The sequence below is a fragment of the Argopecten irradians genome, chromosome 13 (assembly GCF_041381155.1).
Source record: "Argopecten irradians isolate NY chromosome 13, Ai_NY, whole genome shotgun sequence".
In the NCBI taxonomy this organism is placed as follows: domain Eukaryota; kingdom Metazoa; phylum Mollusca; class Bivalvia; order Pectinida; family Pectinidae; genus Argopecten; species Argopecten irradians.
Window position 1 is genome coordinate 24,475,334 of NC_091146.1, and position 18,215 is coordinate 24,493,548.

At 34.8% G+C, this 18,215-nt stretch overlaps 1 protein-coding gene and 1 long non-coding RNA gene across 2 annotated transcripts; one reads left to right on the plus strand and one right to left on the minus strand.

Moving 5' to 3' along the window:
* The first annotated feature begins 5,249 nt into the window (after positions 1-5,249).
* On the plus strand, positions 5,250-11,243 carry LOC138305730 (zinc finger protein 235-like). Its single transcript, XM_069246009.1, has 3 exons — positions 5,250-5,442; positions 8,450-9,651; positions 9,737-11,243. The coding sequence occupies exons 2-3, from the start codon at positions 9,197-9,199 to the stop codon at positions 10,101-10,103; spliced, it is 822 nt and encodes a 273-aa protein (XP_069102110.1). The 5' UTR covers positions 5,250-5,442; positions 8,450-9,196; the 3' UTR covers positions 10,104-11,243.
* Positions 11,244-15,094: 3,851 nt separating this feature from the next.
* LOC138306738 (uncharacterized) lies at positions 15,095-17,361 on the minus strand. Its single transcript, XR_011205901.1, has 3 exons — positions 16,869-17,361; positions 16,035-16,163; positions 15,095-15,442 (listed from the first exon to the last, which is right to left on the minus strand). It is a non-coding gene; the product is annotated as an uncharacterized lncRNA (long non-coding RNA).
* Positions 17,362-18,215: the final 854 nt, after the last annotated feature.

Here is an 18,215-nt window from a genome sequence, read left to right on the forward strand (position 1 = left end):
AAGACCCTTCGCGCACTTACATCCGGGCCATCGAGAGTGATTTGCATAAGTTGTATAACTTGTTTCGTAATCGATGTAAAAGAAATAAAGTTTCCTATTTACCAACATAATAAGTGTTGCAAAAGAAAGATCAAATTATTTAATTACTTTTTTTGTACATTCAAAGTTTCAAGTAACGTTTGACACATTGTAGATACTTTTATTCAATCAAGAAATGAGTCTTTAAAATGTGTTCTTTTACATATTTTGCATCGATACATACATTGTACATATAGGTTACTATATATATGATGATGTGGTTGGTTGAAAATTAAAGGAAGTGCTTGGACAAATAGCATAAATTGCTTGTTTAGCATGGGTTTGTGATGTTTGTGGCAAACAGAAAAGATTGAGAGTGCATTTAAAATTATGAGTATAATTACAAAGGTAAATCTGTAATTACTGATATTGTACAGAATTACCAGTTGCATACATGTACATAGGTCCTGTAAGGATATCAATGCCTTCAAATTAAATAAAACTGGGATCCCAGTCACTTTAAATTTATATGCAGTGATTTTTTTAAGGATATTTTTGGAAAAAAGTTTTGACATGAATTGGGAATTAGTAACCACAAAAAGAGTGTTTTTTTGGGGAAAAGTTATCCATTACTGAACATGGCTGTTATAGGTAATTACATATTGTATAACTGTTTTATTTGATGTTACATGCTGTTTTTACATGGACCTGTGTTGGATCAACAAATTAATCTTTTATCAGGACAGTGTTTTTCTCAGCAATTTGATTTGGGAATTTTTCATTGTAATTGGGAAAAATAGGGGGGGGGGGAGGGGGGTCTGGATTTGGAATGAGGTCGTTTATCAACCCCAGCTATATATTGAGAAAAATCACTGATATATATACTCTATATCTTATAAATATGCATTTTTTAGCTCACCTTTTGATGAGAGGGGGCTTATGGAATCAATTTGGGTTTGGCGTTTGAAATCTGAGGTTAAGATTTTGTTGCAAGTGTTCATATACTGTTATCTGTCACAACTGACATTGATTTTTGCAATCATTTTGGATTACAATTGTTGCTATGGGTGTGTACAATCATTTAAAGGAGCCAAATGCTAGATTTTGAGAATTCCAAGAGGCCAATTTGGGCCAAAATAGTCAGGTTAAGGTTTTGGTGTAAGTTTTGTAATACTGTTATCTGTCACACTCAGTATTCGAAATTAACGCCTGTCCGTTTGCCCGTGACTGGCAAATTTATTGTAGGTCAGACAATTTTTGCCATGTAGCTGGTCCTTTGACTGACAACTTATTGGTCCAAATAGAGTACAAAAGCGATATTCAAAACAAAAATAGCAATACCATTGTAAAAAGTGATCAAACTGTACCAAACAACTTTTAGTAAGTGACATATGAAATTGAATTAACCCAAAACTCATCAAAAACCATTCCAATATTTTTTTTAAAGTGTGTTAACATAAACAGACTCTTTTTTCGACATGTGTTTTTGATTCTGCATGTCTCACACAAACTTGTGTCCACTGAATTAATTATGACCAGATGCACATTCTCTCTGTTTCGGTTATCAATCAATTATCTCAACTGGTCTTTGTTTGCCAAGATATCCTTTCACCTCTTTTAGAATCAGTTAGAGCTTTTTCTCACTCCTTTTGGAATGGGGACTGTAGCTTTGACTTTGGGGAAACGTGCAACAAATTCCAGATTTAGGAACAATTTTGAAATATGAAATAAAGCATAACAAATGAGACTTTTTGTTTCCAGTGTAGTTTATGTACTTTTCTAAAGCCAATTCACAAATGTGTAAAGTCTTAACCAACTAAGTTCATACATTTTTTTTGATAGTCTTCAAAAAACTTTGATTTGGGGGAATTTAAGCTTGAATTGAGAAAAATTAAGAGGGTTTGCCATGAGGAATAGGACCGAAATTCGGCCCTAAATCAGACTGAAAAAAGCCCTGAAATGTCATCATGAACAACTTCCGTATATATATAGAGTAAACGTAAAATCCATTCAACTCCATTTGAGGTATTTGGGAGGGGTATGATAAAGGGATGTGATAAAGTGGGTACAATAAAGGTAAGAGTGATATGACTAGAAGAAACATCATAACTGTATTGTGTTTGCAATTTGCCTGTTCATGTATTTACAGGGAGAAAATGATGGATTTTGAGAATTCCAAGAGGCCCATGTGGCCAAAACTTAATGTAAATATATGTAATGACATTGCTATATTTTATAGCACTGGTAAATTATATGTACATAATGTACAAGGAACCTGAATTAATCAATACAGTTGTACAATTCCAGAGGTGAGCTTAGCTATTCTAAAGTAGCTCTTGTTTGAAGTATAAATTTATGTTACCATACCAATTACTTCACATTTTATACAAAAAAAGATTGTTGTCCCCTAAAATAAACTAAATGGAAAATGTCTGATAAAGTGTTATTATCATAGAAATCCTAGAATGGGGAAATTTCAATAAAATTTTATTGATATTGTATTCATCAAATGGATTGGGAATCAGCTACCTGAGATAGAGCCCAAGATGGGGATATAGAGGTAAATCCTTTAAATCACTACTTGTCATAGAGTTCTGCATGGATTGTAACCAAATGTGGCCAGAATCCTTTTGGGAAAGGGAACAGAGTTTGTATAAATTTTGGCTCTGACGCCCTTGGGGCAGGAGGAGCAGGGCCGATAGGAAAATAGAGACAAATCCTTTAAATCACTACTAGTCGCAGAGTTCTGGATGGATTGTAATCAAATTTAGCCAGTAATAGTCTTGGAGGAAGGATATTAGAGTTTGTAAATGTATAAAGTTTGGCTCTAACCCAAGGCTATAAAAATCTGGTTGGTTTATGTAAAATCATGTTGGCCCTATTGGCTATGCATATTTGACACAAAATTCTTTATTCTGCATCCCTGGACAAATTATGATTTTGATCTATATTAAGTGAATTGCTAGACAAGGATAGAGAATAAAATTCATTATGAAAAATCTGTAAATTCAGCTATTTCCATTGGTTTTTGTTGCTGCGATATGTACATGTACATGTATGTGATAATATAAGCACAGTGGAGAAGGTTAATGGAATCGGAGTGCGCAGGAGGTGCATACCTCTCACTTAGGGTGCACTTCGACAGCATTGGGGGAGCTCGAAGCGAGAAAATGGCCGACGGTAGTTGTTTACATTTTTCATAGCGATCGATCATAGACACGGATATTGAGAGGAAAATTAAAATCCAACAATTTTGCATGTAAAGTGATTTCCATTCTATCGATGAGATGTGTTGATTGAAGCCAAAGATGCACGATTCGTTCACTAAGCCACATAAGCAGGGCAAGAAATATCCCAGGTCTGATGGCTCGTTACCAGTAAAATATGCTCCCGCATAAGTGAAAATTGGTTTAAACTTGCCTGGTTTTTAATAATGTTAATTATCCTGTTTTGGGTAAAATTAGACTGAAATGGTAAATTTGCGCAAGTGGTTTTCAAAATCAGTTTCTTGCCCAGATAAGGCATGGGAATATGGGTGACGGGTGATTTGTTTACATTTTCGCTGTCAAAATATGGATAAGGTGTCCATGAAAAAATGGCTGGGGCCATAGAATTTTCTTTCTGTGTAGACCGATTGTCTATGGAAAATTCACAGTCACTTTCAGACACTGAGAACATTACTTGTCAAACTATTTGACTTGGACTAAAGGAAGATGTTGAAACATGGTTGTACCAGATGGTTGAGCATTAACAGGTGTGTATTCAAATCATTTCAAAAGATTTGTTTTACAGTAAAGTCTTAAGAAAAAAAATATTAATAGCTAATATATCTAAAACTACTTTTTACATTTTGTACAAATATGATGTTGTCTTGAACTTATTATAATGATATATATGTCAAGTTTAATTTACTCAGTATTTACTTGCTTCCAGATGCATTGCTAGGTTGCTGTATAGTTGGGAGACTCTAAAGGTGTTCTTCAAAGAAGAAAAAGATGTCCAAGATAAGATCATGGCAAAGAAAGCAGTTTCAACATCCAAGTCATCTACTGTCTTTAAACAGAAGAATGACCAGAATGACTAGAAGAAGTTCCTACTAATGCACAAAAAGTGGATGCAGTCTATGATTTCATTCGTTCTCCTGCAAACAAACTGTATTGTTTATTTCTAGACTACGCAGTGGAAGTGTTTGATGATGTACTTTTGGGATTGTAGTCAGAGGAGCCTAAAATTTATGTTAAGGAGTTAGGGAGACTATAAGTCAAGCTCCTACATAACATTTTGTCAAGGTTTGCGAAGCCTAGTGGGTTGGTTGAGAAGACAGTTTACCAAGCAGAGTGCAAACTGTCTTACAACATTAAGAGCAACAGTGAACTGATCAGTGGAGAGGCAGCCAAAATAAATATCAACAACAAAGAAAGTCACTTAAAGCAACAGAGATTTGATGAATTTTACAAGAATGTTGTTCTTTCAAGAATTGTGTGACTACCTCTTGAAAAAAACCTCTCAATTCATGATCCACTATTGTCAGCTGATGAAGTACATGTACGTATACGGTAATGATTATCGATTGATTAGAATAACTAAAACTGTCTGTAAACTTAATGGAAATAAATAACAAATAACACTCACAATGATGAAAATATCTTGAGTAAAAGTGGATTTGGTCATGTTTCTGTTTGTTGTTTACTCTGCCATTACGTAAGCCTACTTGTGTGTAAACAAACATGGCGGCCGTACGAATCTCAGTAAGCCGGTTAAAATACAGTCTTCACTATGAATAGGATTGTATTGTATCACTATTTTGACATAGTTTGTGTATCAAACATATTGTTGTGTAATAGTTTAATGTATTATCAAGATTAGCATCGTAACCTAAATTTGACTTCGTTTAGAGTTAAGGCGTATCGCATAATGCATTACCGTAGCCTTATTTTTGCAAACTTCCGGATATGACCTCGTGGTGTTTGCCACTGCAGAGATCAATTAAATATGTTTTATACGACAGTTTGATGTCTATAATGTCGGTATTATGTTAAATATTACACGTTATTTCCGTTTATAAAGTTGATTGGAGTATTTCATTAAAATCATGGCGACAGGATTTTAGGAAATACACATATGTGTAACACATTTGCAAGTTCGAATTCATGCTTACTCTCGCTAACATTTCAATACGCCGGTTAAGATACTGTCTTCAGTACGCATATGAGTGTATTATATCTTTATTTTGATATATTTATGTGTATTTGATATGTCTTTGTGTAAAGAGTTACTGTACTATCGACTTTGTTTAGAGTGTAGGCGTATCCTATAATCCCAAGCTTTATTTTTGTAAACTTCCAGATATGACCTCGTGGGGTTTGATGCTGCAGAGATCGATTACAAGATGTTTTATACGACAGTGAGATGCTTATAAAATTGGTATTATGTTCTATATTACATGTTATTTACGTGTATAACTTAATTGCTGATTATTTCATTAAAATCACGAAGACAGGATTCCGGGAAATACACCTGTTAAGCGGTTTATGATGAGAGTACACTCAGATTTTTGTGTTATATCTCCATAACATAAAAAATATATTCAAATTAATCCTTATAATTCAATTTACTAAAGATAATCTCTTCAATATTCAAAATTCATTTTGGGACTCATTTGTCTATGAAATCATTACGCCGTCATCTCAGCCAATCAGAAGCAACGTTATAAACGGCGACGCCATTTTTTCCTTTATGGGCTGATAAAGTAAATTTTTAAGCCAATGAAAATGCTCGTAACAAGCAAAATGATGAATTATATATATATATAAATTTATCAATTATATGACTTTGATTTTGATATTTAACAATAATGAATAAACTTTACCCAAAGGTCACATGAATCAAATAGCCAAATACTTTGAACTGACTTCTTGTCATTAGTGCAGATGATCTCATACATTATTAGAACTGTAAAATTTAATACAAAGAATATGGCTTCAAAGTACAGTTTATGTCCAAAAATTGAATCAATTGCATTGACCTTTATTCAAAGTCACAGGGTTCAAATAAGCTATTTGTAACAACTTCCAGTCAATATTATAGCTAAGACGACTGATATCAAACCTTTGTTATGTTTTTATTTTAAGTGAATCCAAAATTGTCCTTTTATGTGACCTTGTATGAATTTTAGAAAAAAAATCCTAGTACATGTATTATTATATCTATGACCTTTTATACAGTATATTGACCGTTGTCCTTTGGATCTTATACTTAGATGATAGCATTAATAGATTGAAAATACCAGGTAGCAAGTGACCAATGTGTTCTATTGAACGCATGTATTTTCTTTTAATCACAATGAATCTTTGTAATGTATATATATAAAAATAACAAAGGTATAGAAACATCTAAGGAGTTTAACGAAATACTTAAAAGGGCATGGTTATGAGGACAGATGGCAGAAAAGGTCAGTCTATATGTCTGGTGAAGTATTTCAAGTATAAAACAACCGACGGGAAAACTTAGTTCAGTATCATTAAAAGGCCAACTGTTGCTGATGGATATTTTATTATGAAATTTATTTCAAAGATTACGTCTAGAAAATTATACAGCATGACAGTTAACTTAAGAAACCTGATGTATTTGTTTGCCATAATTTGCAGCATTTGACACTTCCTTTCGGATAAGATCATTGGAGAATACCGGTTTGTGCATGGACTTTGAGGAAGCTGCTCAATGGTTTATCTTGATTAACAAAACACCATCTAGTTTTGAAATTGGGACAATTACATGTCTTTTTCATGATTTTGAATAACACCTCCTTCAGTACTTACAGTACTTTGATTTTATTCCAAGAACTACACTCCACAACAGATTTAGGTAGACAGGTCTGGTAATATTTACAAAAACTTTCCTGTATGTGTCCTGAGGTGTCTCTGTAGGTGATGTTTCCCTGTGAAATCCTTACCACAGACATCACATTTGTAAGGTTGTTCTCTTGTATGTATCCTGAGGTGTATCTTTAGGACATTGTTATTTTTAAGTAAATTATGTCAAAGTAAAATTGCTGAGTGAATTTGCTGTATTATATATTGAATACACTGAAGCTTAGAATTTATTTTTCGTTACTGTAAGGAAAGTGTAGAAATATCAACGCATTTAAAATGATTCGACTGAACTAAGTCTTCCCATCTTTTCCTCCCGGTAGGAGTAATGTTATTTTGTTCATTATATACAGATCAATATAAAATATTTAATGTTAATAGGAATAAAAGGATATTCAATTTGACGCATTTCAGAGTCGGCTTCATTCAAATAATAAAACCATGATATTCTAAAAACTTAGTACTAATCTGATAGATGAATTCATCAAAACTGTAAAAAGTAAACGTGTCACTATCCTTCATTGAATCATATACTACAGTTATGATTTACTTGGACCAAGCCTTATGAAAACCGTTTCGCCAATAATAGTCAAATTTCAAAGTAAATTATCATGTCAAGATAAGATTTATGAGTGATTTGCGATCCCAATTTTTGACCTATCCTCGTTGAAAATTTTGCTGAACAACTTTCCATTATGTTTAATGAGCAGATATTCACAACTTGTCGTTAGAAATGGACACTGAATTGACAATATCTGTCATTTAGTGCACTCGTGGCATTAACGTTTGTTGATGTACTACAAACTTGATAGACATAGAGAAACAATATTAACATTTTTTGACAAAAATATTTACAGGCAAAACCTGCAAGATATGCTATCTTTATTCTAATTTTTAATTAATCAGGACTTAAATAATGAAAATGTGAATTTTCACTCTTTGACCTCTGAAATAACCATTAGCGCAGAAAAAATCGGATATTCTGAATAGCATACACTATGCAGCTGACCCTAATGTATCTTCGTGCAAAATATTTTGCTTATCACTGAGTGGCCGTAAAACGGCCCAAAGTGATACCCCTCCTTTAGATCTTTCTTGTATATCACTTATAGTCATGATCATGTGATCGGCAGATTCCAATTTGCAAAATAATTATTTTTACCTAGAATAATCAATAGATCTGATTAATTTGAATATGTTTTCTTATGTTATGGAGATATTACTAGAAAAATTGAGAGTACTATAAATGCGAAGGGGTTTATAGTGAGAGCATGCACAGACATTTGTGTTATATCTTCATAGCATAAAAATATATCTAAATCAATCCTTTTAATTCAATTTACTAAATATAATCTATTAAAAATTCCGAATTCATTTCGGAATTCGTTTTTCTATAAAATAATTACGCCGTTATATCAGCCAATTAGAAAAGACGTTACAAACGGCCATTTTTTCCTTTATGGTCTGATAAAGTAAATTTTTCAGCCAATAAAAATACTTGTTACAAGCAAAATTGAATTATATATGTACAAAAATGATATTAAAATAATGTTTTTTTTCAGGACATTTGCCATGACATTACTTCTGATAAAGCGACAGGAGACCATCAAAGGTTACGATACTCGTTACAGATGATATACCCAAACATTGTACTGGGACCTTTCTTCTGAAAAAGCGACAGGAGACCTTCAGAGGTTACGACACCCGGTACAGATGATATACCAAAACAGTGTACTGGGACATTACTTCTGATAAAGCGACAGGAGACCTTCAAAGGTTACGACACCCGGTACAGATGATATACCAAAACAGTGTACTGGGACATTACTTCTGATAAAGCGACAGGAGACCTTCAAAGGTTACGACACCCGGTACAGATGATATACCAAAACAGTGTACTGGGACATTACTTCTGATAAAGCGACAGGAGACCTTCAAAGGTTACGACACCCGGTACAGATGATATACCAAAACAGTGTACTGGGACATTACTTCTGATAAAGCGACAGGAGACCTTCAAAGGTTACGACACCCGGTACAGATGATATACCAAAACAGTGTACTGGGACATTACTTCTGATAAAGCGACAGGAGACCTTCAAAGGTTACGACACCCGGTACAGATGATATACCAAAACAGTGTACTGGGACATTACTTCTGATAAAGCGACAGGAGACCTTCAAAGGTTACGACACCCGGTACAGATGATATACCAAAACAGTGTACTGGGACATTACTTCTGATAAAGCGACAGGAGACCTTCAAAGGTTACGACACCCGGCACAGATACAAACATTGTACTATACTAATGGTAAATTATTTCGTGATGCAGCCTACATACAGTAATGGAGAAAGTCCTGTAACAGACACTGGAAATCAATCTTATACATGTCGTATCTGTGATAAGGACTTAAAGACTTTAAGTAACCTAAAGAAACACCTCAGGATACATACTGGTGAGAAGCCGTACAAATGTGATATATGTGTAAAAGAGTTTAGTAAGAATGTACAACTAACACCACATTTCAGGACACATACAGGAGAGAAACCTTACAAATGTGATGTCTGTGGTAAGGAGTGTAGTGAGTCAGGTAACCTAAAGAAACACCTCATGACACATACAGGAGAAAAACCTTACATATGTGATGCTTGTGGTAAGGGGTTTAGTCACACAGGTAACCTACATAGACATCTCATGATACATACAGGAGAGAAACCTTACACATGTGATGTCTGTGGTAAGGGGTTTAAATCAGACACACAGTAGACACATACAGGAGAGAAACCTTACAAATGTGATGTCTGTGATAAGATTTAAGACACATCACCTACAGGACACATACAGATAAACAGGAGAGAAACCTTACAAATGTGATGTCTGTGGTAGGGAGTTTAGTGTGAAACATCACCTACAGACACACCTCAAGACACATACAGGAGAAAAACCTTACAAATGTGATGTCTGTGGTAAGGGGTTTAATCAGACAGGTAGCCTAAAGATACACATCAGGATACATACAGGAGAGCAACCTTACAAATGTGATTTCTGTGGTAAGGAGTTTAAACGGACACAACACCTACAGTCACACCTCAGGATACATTCAGGAGAAAAACCTTACAAATGTGATGTCTGTGGTAAGGGGTTTAGTCAGACAAGTGACCTACAGACACACCTCTGTACACATACAGGACCGAAAGAACTGTTACACCTGTGATGTCTGTAATAAGGGGTTTAGTGGGTTGGGTGACCTAATGAAATAGCTCCATACAGAGACAATCTTTCAAATATGATGTGGTAAAGGATTAAGTTGGAATGGTTCCCTAAAGGCACATCTCAGGACACATACAGGAGAGGAACCTGACAATGTAATTTGATTTGGCAAAAGACCTTAAGAAATACCTCAAGATATATACAGGAGAGAAACCTTACAATGTGACGTCTGTAGTTAGGGGTTTAATCAGACACGTCACCTACAGATACTACTCCTGACACATACAGGAGAGAAACCTTACACATGTGACGTCTGTGGTGAGGGGTTTAATCAGACACATCACCTACCGATACTACTCCTGACACATACAGGAGAGAACCCTCACACATGTGCCGTCTTTGGTAGGGGGTTCAGTGAGACAGGTCTCCTATACCTTACACATGTGACGTCTGTGGTTAGGGGTTTAATCAGACACGTCACCTACAGATACTACTCCTGACACATACAGGAGAGAAACCTTACACATGTGACGTCTTTGGTAGGGGGTTCAGTGAGACAGGTCTCCTATACGGAAACACTTGACTGTTACAGGACCGTACACATGCGATGTCTGTATTACAGTGTAAGAGGGTTAATTAACACCTATGAAAACATGCAGGGGAGAAGCTGTATAAATGTGATGTCTAGGTTTGTGGTAATGGGTTTAGACGGGTAGAAAATGTACAACTTCAGAATTATGTACGGACACATACAGAGGTGAATATGTATAAATGTGATGTGTAGGTTTGTGGTAAGGGGTTTAGACGGGTAGAACATGTACAACTTCAGAATTATGTACGGACACATACAGAGGTGAAGATGTATAAATGTGATGTCTAGGTTTGTGGTAAGGGGTTTAGACGGGTAGAAAATGTACAACTTCAGAATTATGTACGGACACATACAGAGGTGAATATGTATAAATGTGATGTCTAAGTTTTGGGGTAAGGGGTTTAGACGGGTAGAAATGTACAACTTCAGAATCATATACGGACACATACAGAGGAGAAGATGTATAAATGTGATGTCTAGATCTAATGTGGTAAGGGGTTTAGACGGGTAGAACATGTACAACTTCAGAATTATGTACGGACACATACAGAGGAGTGAAGATGGTATAAAATGTGATGTCTAGGTTTGTGGTAAGGGGTTTAGACGGGTAGAAAATGTACAACTTCAGAAATATGTACGGACACATACAGAGGAGAAGATGTACAAATGTGATGTCTAGATCTGTGGTAAGGGGTTTAGACGGGTAGAACATGTACAACTTCAGAATTATGTACGGACACATACAGAGGTGAAGATGTATAAATGTGATGTCTAGGTTTGTGGTAAGGGGTTTAGACGGGTAGAACATGTACAACTTCAGAATTATGTACGGACACATACAGAGGAGAAGATGTATAAATGTGATGTCTAGGTTTGTGGTAAGGGGTTTAGACGGGGTAGAAAATGTACAACTTCAGAATTATGTACGGACACATACAGAGGAGAAGATGTATAAATGTGATGTCTAGGTTTGTGGTAAGGGGTTTAGACGGGTAGAAAATGTACAACTTCAGAATTATGTACGGACACATACAGAGGTGAATATGTATAAATGTGATGTCTAAGTTTTGGGGTAAGGGGTTTAGACGGGTAGGAAATGTACAACTTCAGAATCATATACGGACACATACAGAGGAGAAGATGTATATATGTGATGTCTAGATCTAATGTGGTAAGGGGTTTAGACGGGTAGAACATGTACAACTTCAGAATTATGTACGGACACATACAGAGGTGAAGATGTATAAATGTGATGTCTAGGTTTGTGGTAAGGGGTTTAGACGGGTAGAAAATGTACAACTTCAGAATTATGTACGGACACATACAGAGGAGAAGATGTATAAATGTGATGTCTAGGTTTGTGGTAAGGGGTTTAGACGGGTAGAACATGTACAACTTCAGAATTATGTGTACGGACACATACAGAGGTGAAGATGTATAAATGTGATGTCTAGGTTTGTGGTAAGGGGTTTAGACGGGTAGAAAATGTACAACTTCAGAATTATGTACGGACACATACAGAGGAGAAGATGTATAAATGTGATGTCTAGGTTTGTCGGTAAGGGGTTTTTAAAGGGTACAGAGGAGAAGATGTTAGACGGGGTATGAAAATGTACAACTCAACAGAATTATGTACGGGCACATACAAGAGGAGAAGCTGTATAAATGTGATGAATCTATACTATGCAAGTTAATTACTAAACGGGTAATTTTTGTTTTCAATCACAGGAATAGCCCAACATTGCTATTGTGATGTAAATAAGCCCAGATTTTCAGGTAAAAAAAGCAAAATCCCTGTCATGAAAATACGGTTACCCAAAATCATGAGTCTGCACCCCATGATTTCATATTGACGACTTACTAACTAAAAATTTTACCATTATAGTTATTGTAAAATAATAAACACCAAGCAAATGCAGTTTAAATATTAGTGTATGATTCATGATGTTGAGAATTTTAATCAAAATATAATAACAACAGACTATTTTATTCTGAATTTGATCTTATAATAGTCGATTTTCCAATTGTACGAGTCTTAAGCGGCGCGCCTATTTTCTTCAATGACATAAGCGATATGCCAGACATACGCGAAGCGAAAGTAGGTTTTCACTACATGCAGACAATCCGAAACCTGGCCTGAAATGAAGTAAAAATAGGGTAAAACACATTTGTTGGGGCATCTGCAATAGTGAATCCATGTTTTTAGTAGCAAAGAATAAATCCACAGGGTCACGTTGATAAATTTCCCTACGACAAATCGGCAGTTTGAACGATGTAAAGTGTAAATAAAGCGACACAAATATGTTAAAAAACATTATGTTGCGAGGAGAACTAGGACCACAAAACACCCAGATACCCAACCTGCATGTTGAACATCATGTATTGCAATAAAAGCAGCAAAACGGAGACCTAAACAAGACATCATCAACTTATACCATAGATCTACATATGCATGGACATGTAGGCCTAAGCTCTTACACGTACAAATGTAGCTATGACAGGGTGTTTAGTAACTCTCATATTGAATTAAGGCATCGTAATATCTGCAGCATTTATTTTAATCTCTTTTAGAGTACCTTATGATATCTCAATAACATATATAACAATGTTTTATGTATGATAGATAGAGGATCTTAATCAGACTTACATTTTTTTTTTATTAGGATTTATTAGGACAATTGATGGATGCAGGCTGGAAGCCTCTATATCCATATCAACAATATGCATTCATAAAATAAGTAAATAAATTCCAGTATATCAATGGCTATGATCCTACAATATAGACTATTAGATTTTAAAACAAATATTTTTCCAGTGTTTATCTAACATTACTTCAAAGTTGTATACAGTATCTGCATCTATAATATGTTGCGGCAAATTATTCCATATGTCTACTATTCTGTTACTGAAGAAATTCTTTCTTAATTCTAAATTGCAACGTTTCTTAAAAATTTTCTCAGAGTGACCTCTCTTGCCTGTACTGTCCATTTGGAAAAAGTTCTCAGTGACTCTATGATCATATATGTTTTTAACTATTTTAAAAACAGTTATAATGTCGTCTCTAGTTCTCCGATGTTGTAAAGTTGGAAGATTTAGTCTTTCTAAGCGTTCCTCGTATGTTAGGTTTTTGAGTCCCGGAATAAGTTTTGATGCCCTTCTCTGGACATGATTGAGTGTCTATGAACACTGTGGAAAGTGGCATATCAAAGCGTTTAAGGAGATTAATAAATTTAATATTATCAAGCCATGAGTGTAAGATTCTATTCAATTCTATATCAGATCAGTACAATTGTGTTATGGAAATCTAGATAGAACTTATCAACTTTCCATTTCAAGAGTGGTGGAATCAAGCTTGGAGTTGACATTTTTGTCAACAGAGACACTTGTGTGACATCATATTTTGATCATGACGTCATTATTTGTACCTATGATGTCTCAATAGTATTTTTTAGTTTTTCGTGATAATTTACAGGTGTGTTGTGATATTAATAAGCATTGTGCTAAATGGTCAAACTAGGCCAGTTGTTTAGTTTCCCATGAGGAAAAACGGTGATAAATATACATTTGTGCTAAAATTATTAACATGTCAAAATCTACTGTATATATATTTTTAAGAATCAAGCAAAATGCCAAGTCTACATCCTTATCCTTCTGTGATTCTAGCTAGTGGTTGTCATTTAAAATAGTACCATTTACAATTTATATTGAATAAATAACTTTCTAGTGCTATTGTTACTTAGATATGACAAATTGCCCAAGCTAGAATCCAGTACATGTTGAAAAGACAATGTGACATCTCAATACTTTCACATTTTGAAGGAGCTGTACCCTTTAAAGTAAAGCCAATTTTGGACCAAACTAATTGAATTTGCGGTGCAATACGTCTTGTGCAATCTTGAGAAGCAATTCATGGAAAAATAAAAAAAATCACTCAATTGTAATAAATTTGTCATTTTATTCACTTATTTGTATAAAATAGTGTGCTTTTTTGCTTATTTGTAACAGCATACACTAAATGTTTAAATAAATGCTATTGAAAAAGGTAATGATCTATCAAATCCAATGAGTATATCCCTGTTTGGGTGTATTATAAATATCATGGTCATATGACGGTAATATTCAGATTTCTCAGAAATAATTGATTTATTGTTAACTTATTAATGCGATTTTATGCAATGAAACCTCTTTTGATTACATACGTTTCAATGAGTATGGACATTTTATCTCAATCATTTTCTTTCTGTGTTGTTTACATGAGGAAATCCCATATACACTGTAACCAATATATATGGAAGTTCACATCAGATATAGACCTTTTTGCTCTATATGCACTATTTTTAATAGACCTACATGATTTTATATACAGGTCCTGAAGAACTAGGTACTTTTTTCCTTCTTTCATACTTTGCTATGATAGATTCCAGCAATGATTGTGGACAGTGATGACAATCTATTGCTTCACAAATCTTGTGGAAGTTAAAAGCTGTCAGTCGGCCATATTGCATCATCTTCCAGACTTAATTTCCAGACTTCCCACAGGGGCTGGTCTCGATATCCTCAACAATTTTTGGTGCATAATTTCCAAGATTCTCTATCAATTGTTCTAAGGTTGAATTAAAATCACTCATGTTCTTAATCTGATTGTCAATTGAATAGGCAAGACATGAAGTGGTCTAATTCCTCTGTGACTGTTCAAATGATTCATCCATATTCTCATACAATATATCCATTTTCTGAGTGTCTGGATGCAGCTGAAATATGAATAAAAATAACTTGATTTTAGGCTGTCCTTCTAGATCTGTACATTCACTACTTAACACATTTTCATACAAACATTTTTTGTAGGAACAACACTTACTGCAATACAGTAAGGAATAGCTAGTTTTACATTACATATATAAATTATCTATAAGAGCACTTTAATTTCCATGAAACAACATGTTAGTAGATTTATAGATTTGATCATGTGATTCCTTCACAGTTGGTTTTTATTAGTTTGACACCCTATTAATAACCAAGGTCATGTAACGACATGTCAGGTTTATTTGTGGAGGAAAGCCACTGATAAGTGGTCAGTTCCTACCAATTGCTCCACATGGGATTCTAGCTTGCAAACCAGAGGTAGAGGGCTTGTAGTAGTATGTCGAGACATAAACCACTCGACCACTGCACCCAACCCCCCTCCTCCCCATTGATAATGAAAAGATTTCATATAAGGTTACCAAATCTTTTGGTTTGATTGATTAATCCAAACCTTAGTAAAACAAATATTGAAAAATTAGCAACTTGTTTCTTAGCATTTATTAGCATAAAAAAAAAATCCTGCATATACCGCCGTTGTACCTGTTTCAGTTTCGCAGTGAAGTTTTTATGTCCAAAGATTCTCTGTCACAGGCAAGACATGAATCGTAGGTGTCCAAAGTATTCTTTCTCACCCCATGATGATCAGATCATTCAATACAGCTAGAATACCTGTAAAGTATGATAAATATAAGTTCAGCACATACCTTATGCATACATTTTCTACAGGTTTATGTTTTTTTTTTCAGTTCCAAATGCATCTGTAATGCATTTTCTTATATTGAAAAAAAAAACCAAGAAAAATACAGATATATTTATAGTACTAGTAAGTACAGTAGTAATGTAATTTAATCCATTTCAGCTATATACTTGTTGTAAATTTGTATGTGTACTTTCAACCAATGACCTATATAAAAAAAAAATCTAGTGAAAATGAAGTTTGATTACTAAAGATGCTTCATCGCCGACAGAGCGTAAATAATTATTATCATTTGGACAAAAAATTAAGATTAAATGTGTATTTATATTACATCTAACTAACACAAAAATAAATATATACCAATAATTTATTTTGCTATTGTTGTCTGCACAATCAATACCTAATTCCATATGACTATACCACCACACCTCCCAACTGGGAAAAGTTATACAACAAAAGGGGCTGCAATAGAGGCTCCAGCCTGGTTTCAAAAGTCATCCTGAGGAAATTATTATGTTTGAGGAGCTTTTTTCCAAGCTGATAATTTAATAAACATATATTTTGACTTTGCAAATGATTTCTTAAACATATACTTTATTACTGTTTATAAAACGACATGATTGTTTTTATCAGATAATCGAAATATTTTTTTTATTTTGGTCTACATTTTTACTAACCTGTCAATAAAAATGCAGTTGGCTGACATGACCTCTCCCGTGGATTTCTTTATGGAAAACCATAAATGGCAATATTTCCAGTTCATGAAGATCTGATATCGCCTTAGCCAGGAACATTATACAAATGTTGCCAGTATATGTTGAAGATCAAACTTTTAGCATGCCGGCTGTCAACAAATAATCGGCAGACCTCACAACTCCTATATGCTCCGAGTCTCATTTTGTCAGTAATCAGACGATTGTGTATAAACGGTAGTCAAAAATATCATACAAGATAAATGTTGGTGATCGAGATGTAAAATCTAGATCTAATGTTATAATAGATCGGGTGATTTCACTGCCTCACACAGTTCAATAAGCTCAACTTTTTAAAAATTGTACGTAGAGATCCCTAACTGATAGGTACATTGATGTAAAGCTTAAATATATTAAGTCATTGCTCGCTGCCATTTGTAAACAAAGTAATTCCGGAAGTGTTTTGTGTCTGGTGTTGGCGATTTACTATAGGAGTAAGATGTATCTGACGAGATCGGACTGACGCCTCAGGACGACGACGGACGCCGCGGCCATTACATAAGGCTCGACCCCGGCCCTTCGGGCCAGTGGAGCTAAAAACCGTACGCTGTCCCATAGCTTCTGTACAGTACTTCTTTTTACAAGTTCTTGTTTATCAATCAGAGGTCACTTCTCATTGTCTTAGATGTGATGTTACAAATTAAATAATGTCAATCAGGGGTTAATCATAGGAAGGGGGGGGGGATTGTCTGGGGACTAGCCGAATTGCAGGAATTTTGAAGGACTAGTATCATACCTAGCTTTTATGTTGCTCTAATATCTACAGAGTCATTATCATGTAACACATAATGTCCATACATATCAGTCGACATTTTTAGAATCCATGAATAAATGTCAGCCACTCAGTAAATATCTTAAAAATTGCAGAAAAATTGGACAGCAGTAACGTGAGCCACATGCCGTGGCAAGTTTTGTATACAATGACAGTGAACGTGGGATACATCCATACATTCTACCGCAAACTGAGGTACATGTTATGCGGGACATGTGGATACACCCAGAAGGCTTATGACATGATGTAGAATGATTTCTCCCTCATGTATCGGGACATGGAATCACCAATACATTACCTAATAACGGGACTAACTATCCAGGATAATTCAACTATCGGACATAGATACTACACCATACATTATGACGGACAACGCAAAAAATAGCCATACGGGACATGATTATAAACCATTGACGACTTACACTGTACTTGAACTATACCATTTATTTAGTTTGTACAATGAGATACATACCATAGCAATTATGCTGTTTAAACTATTA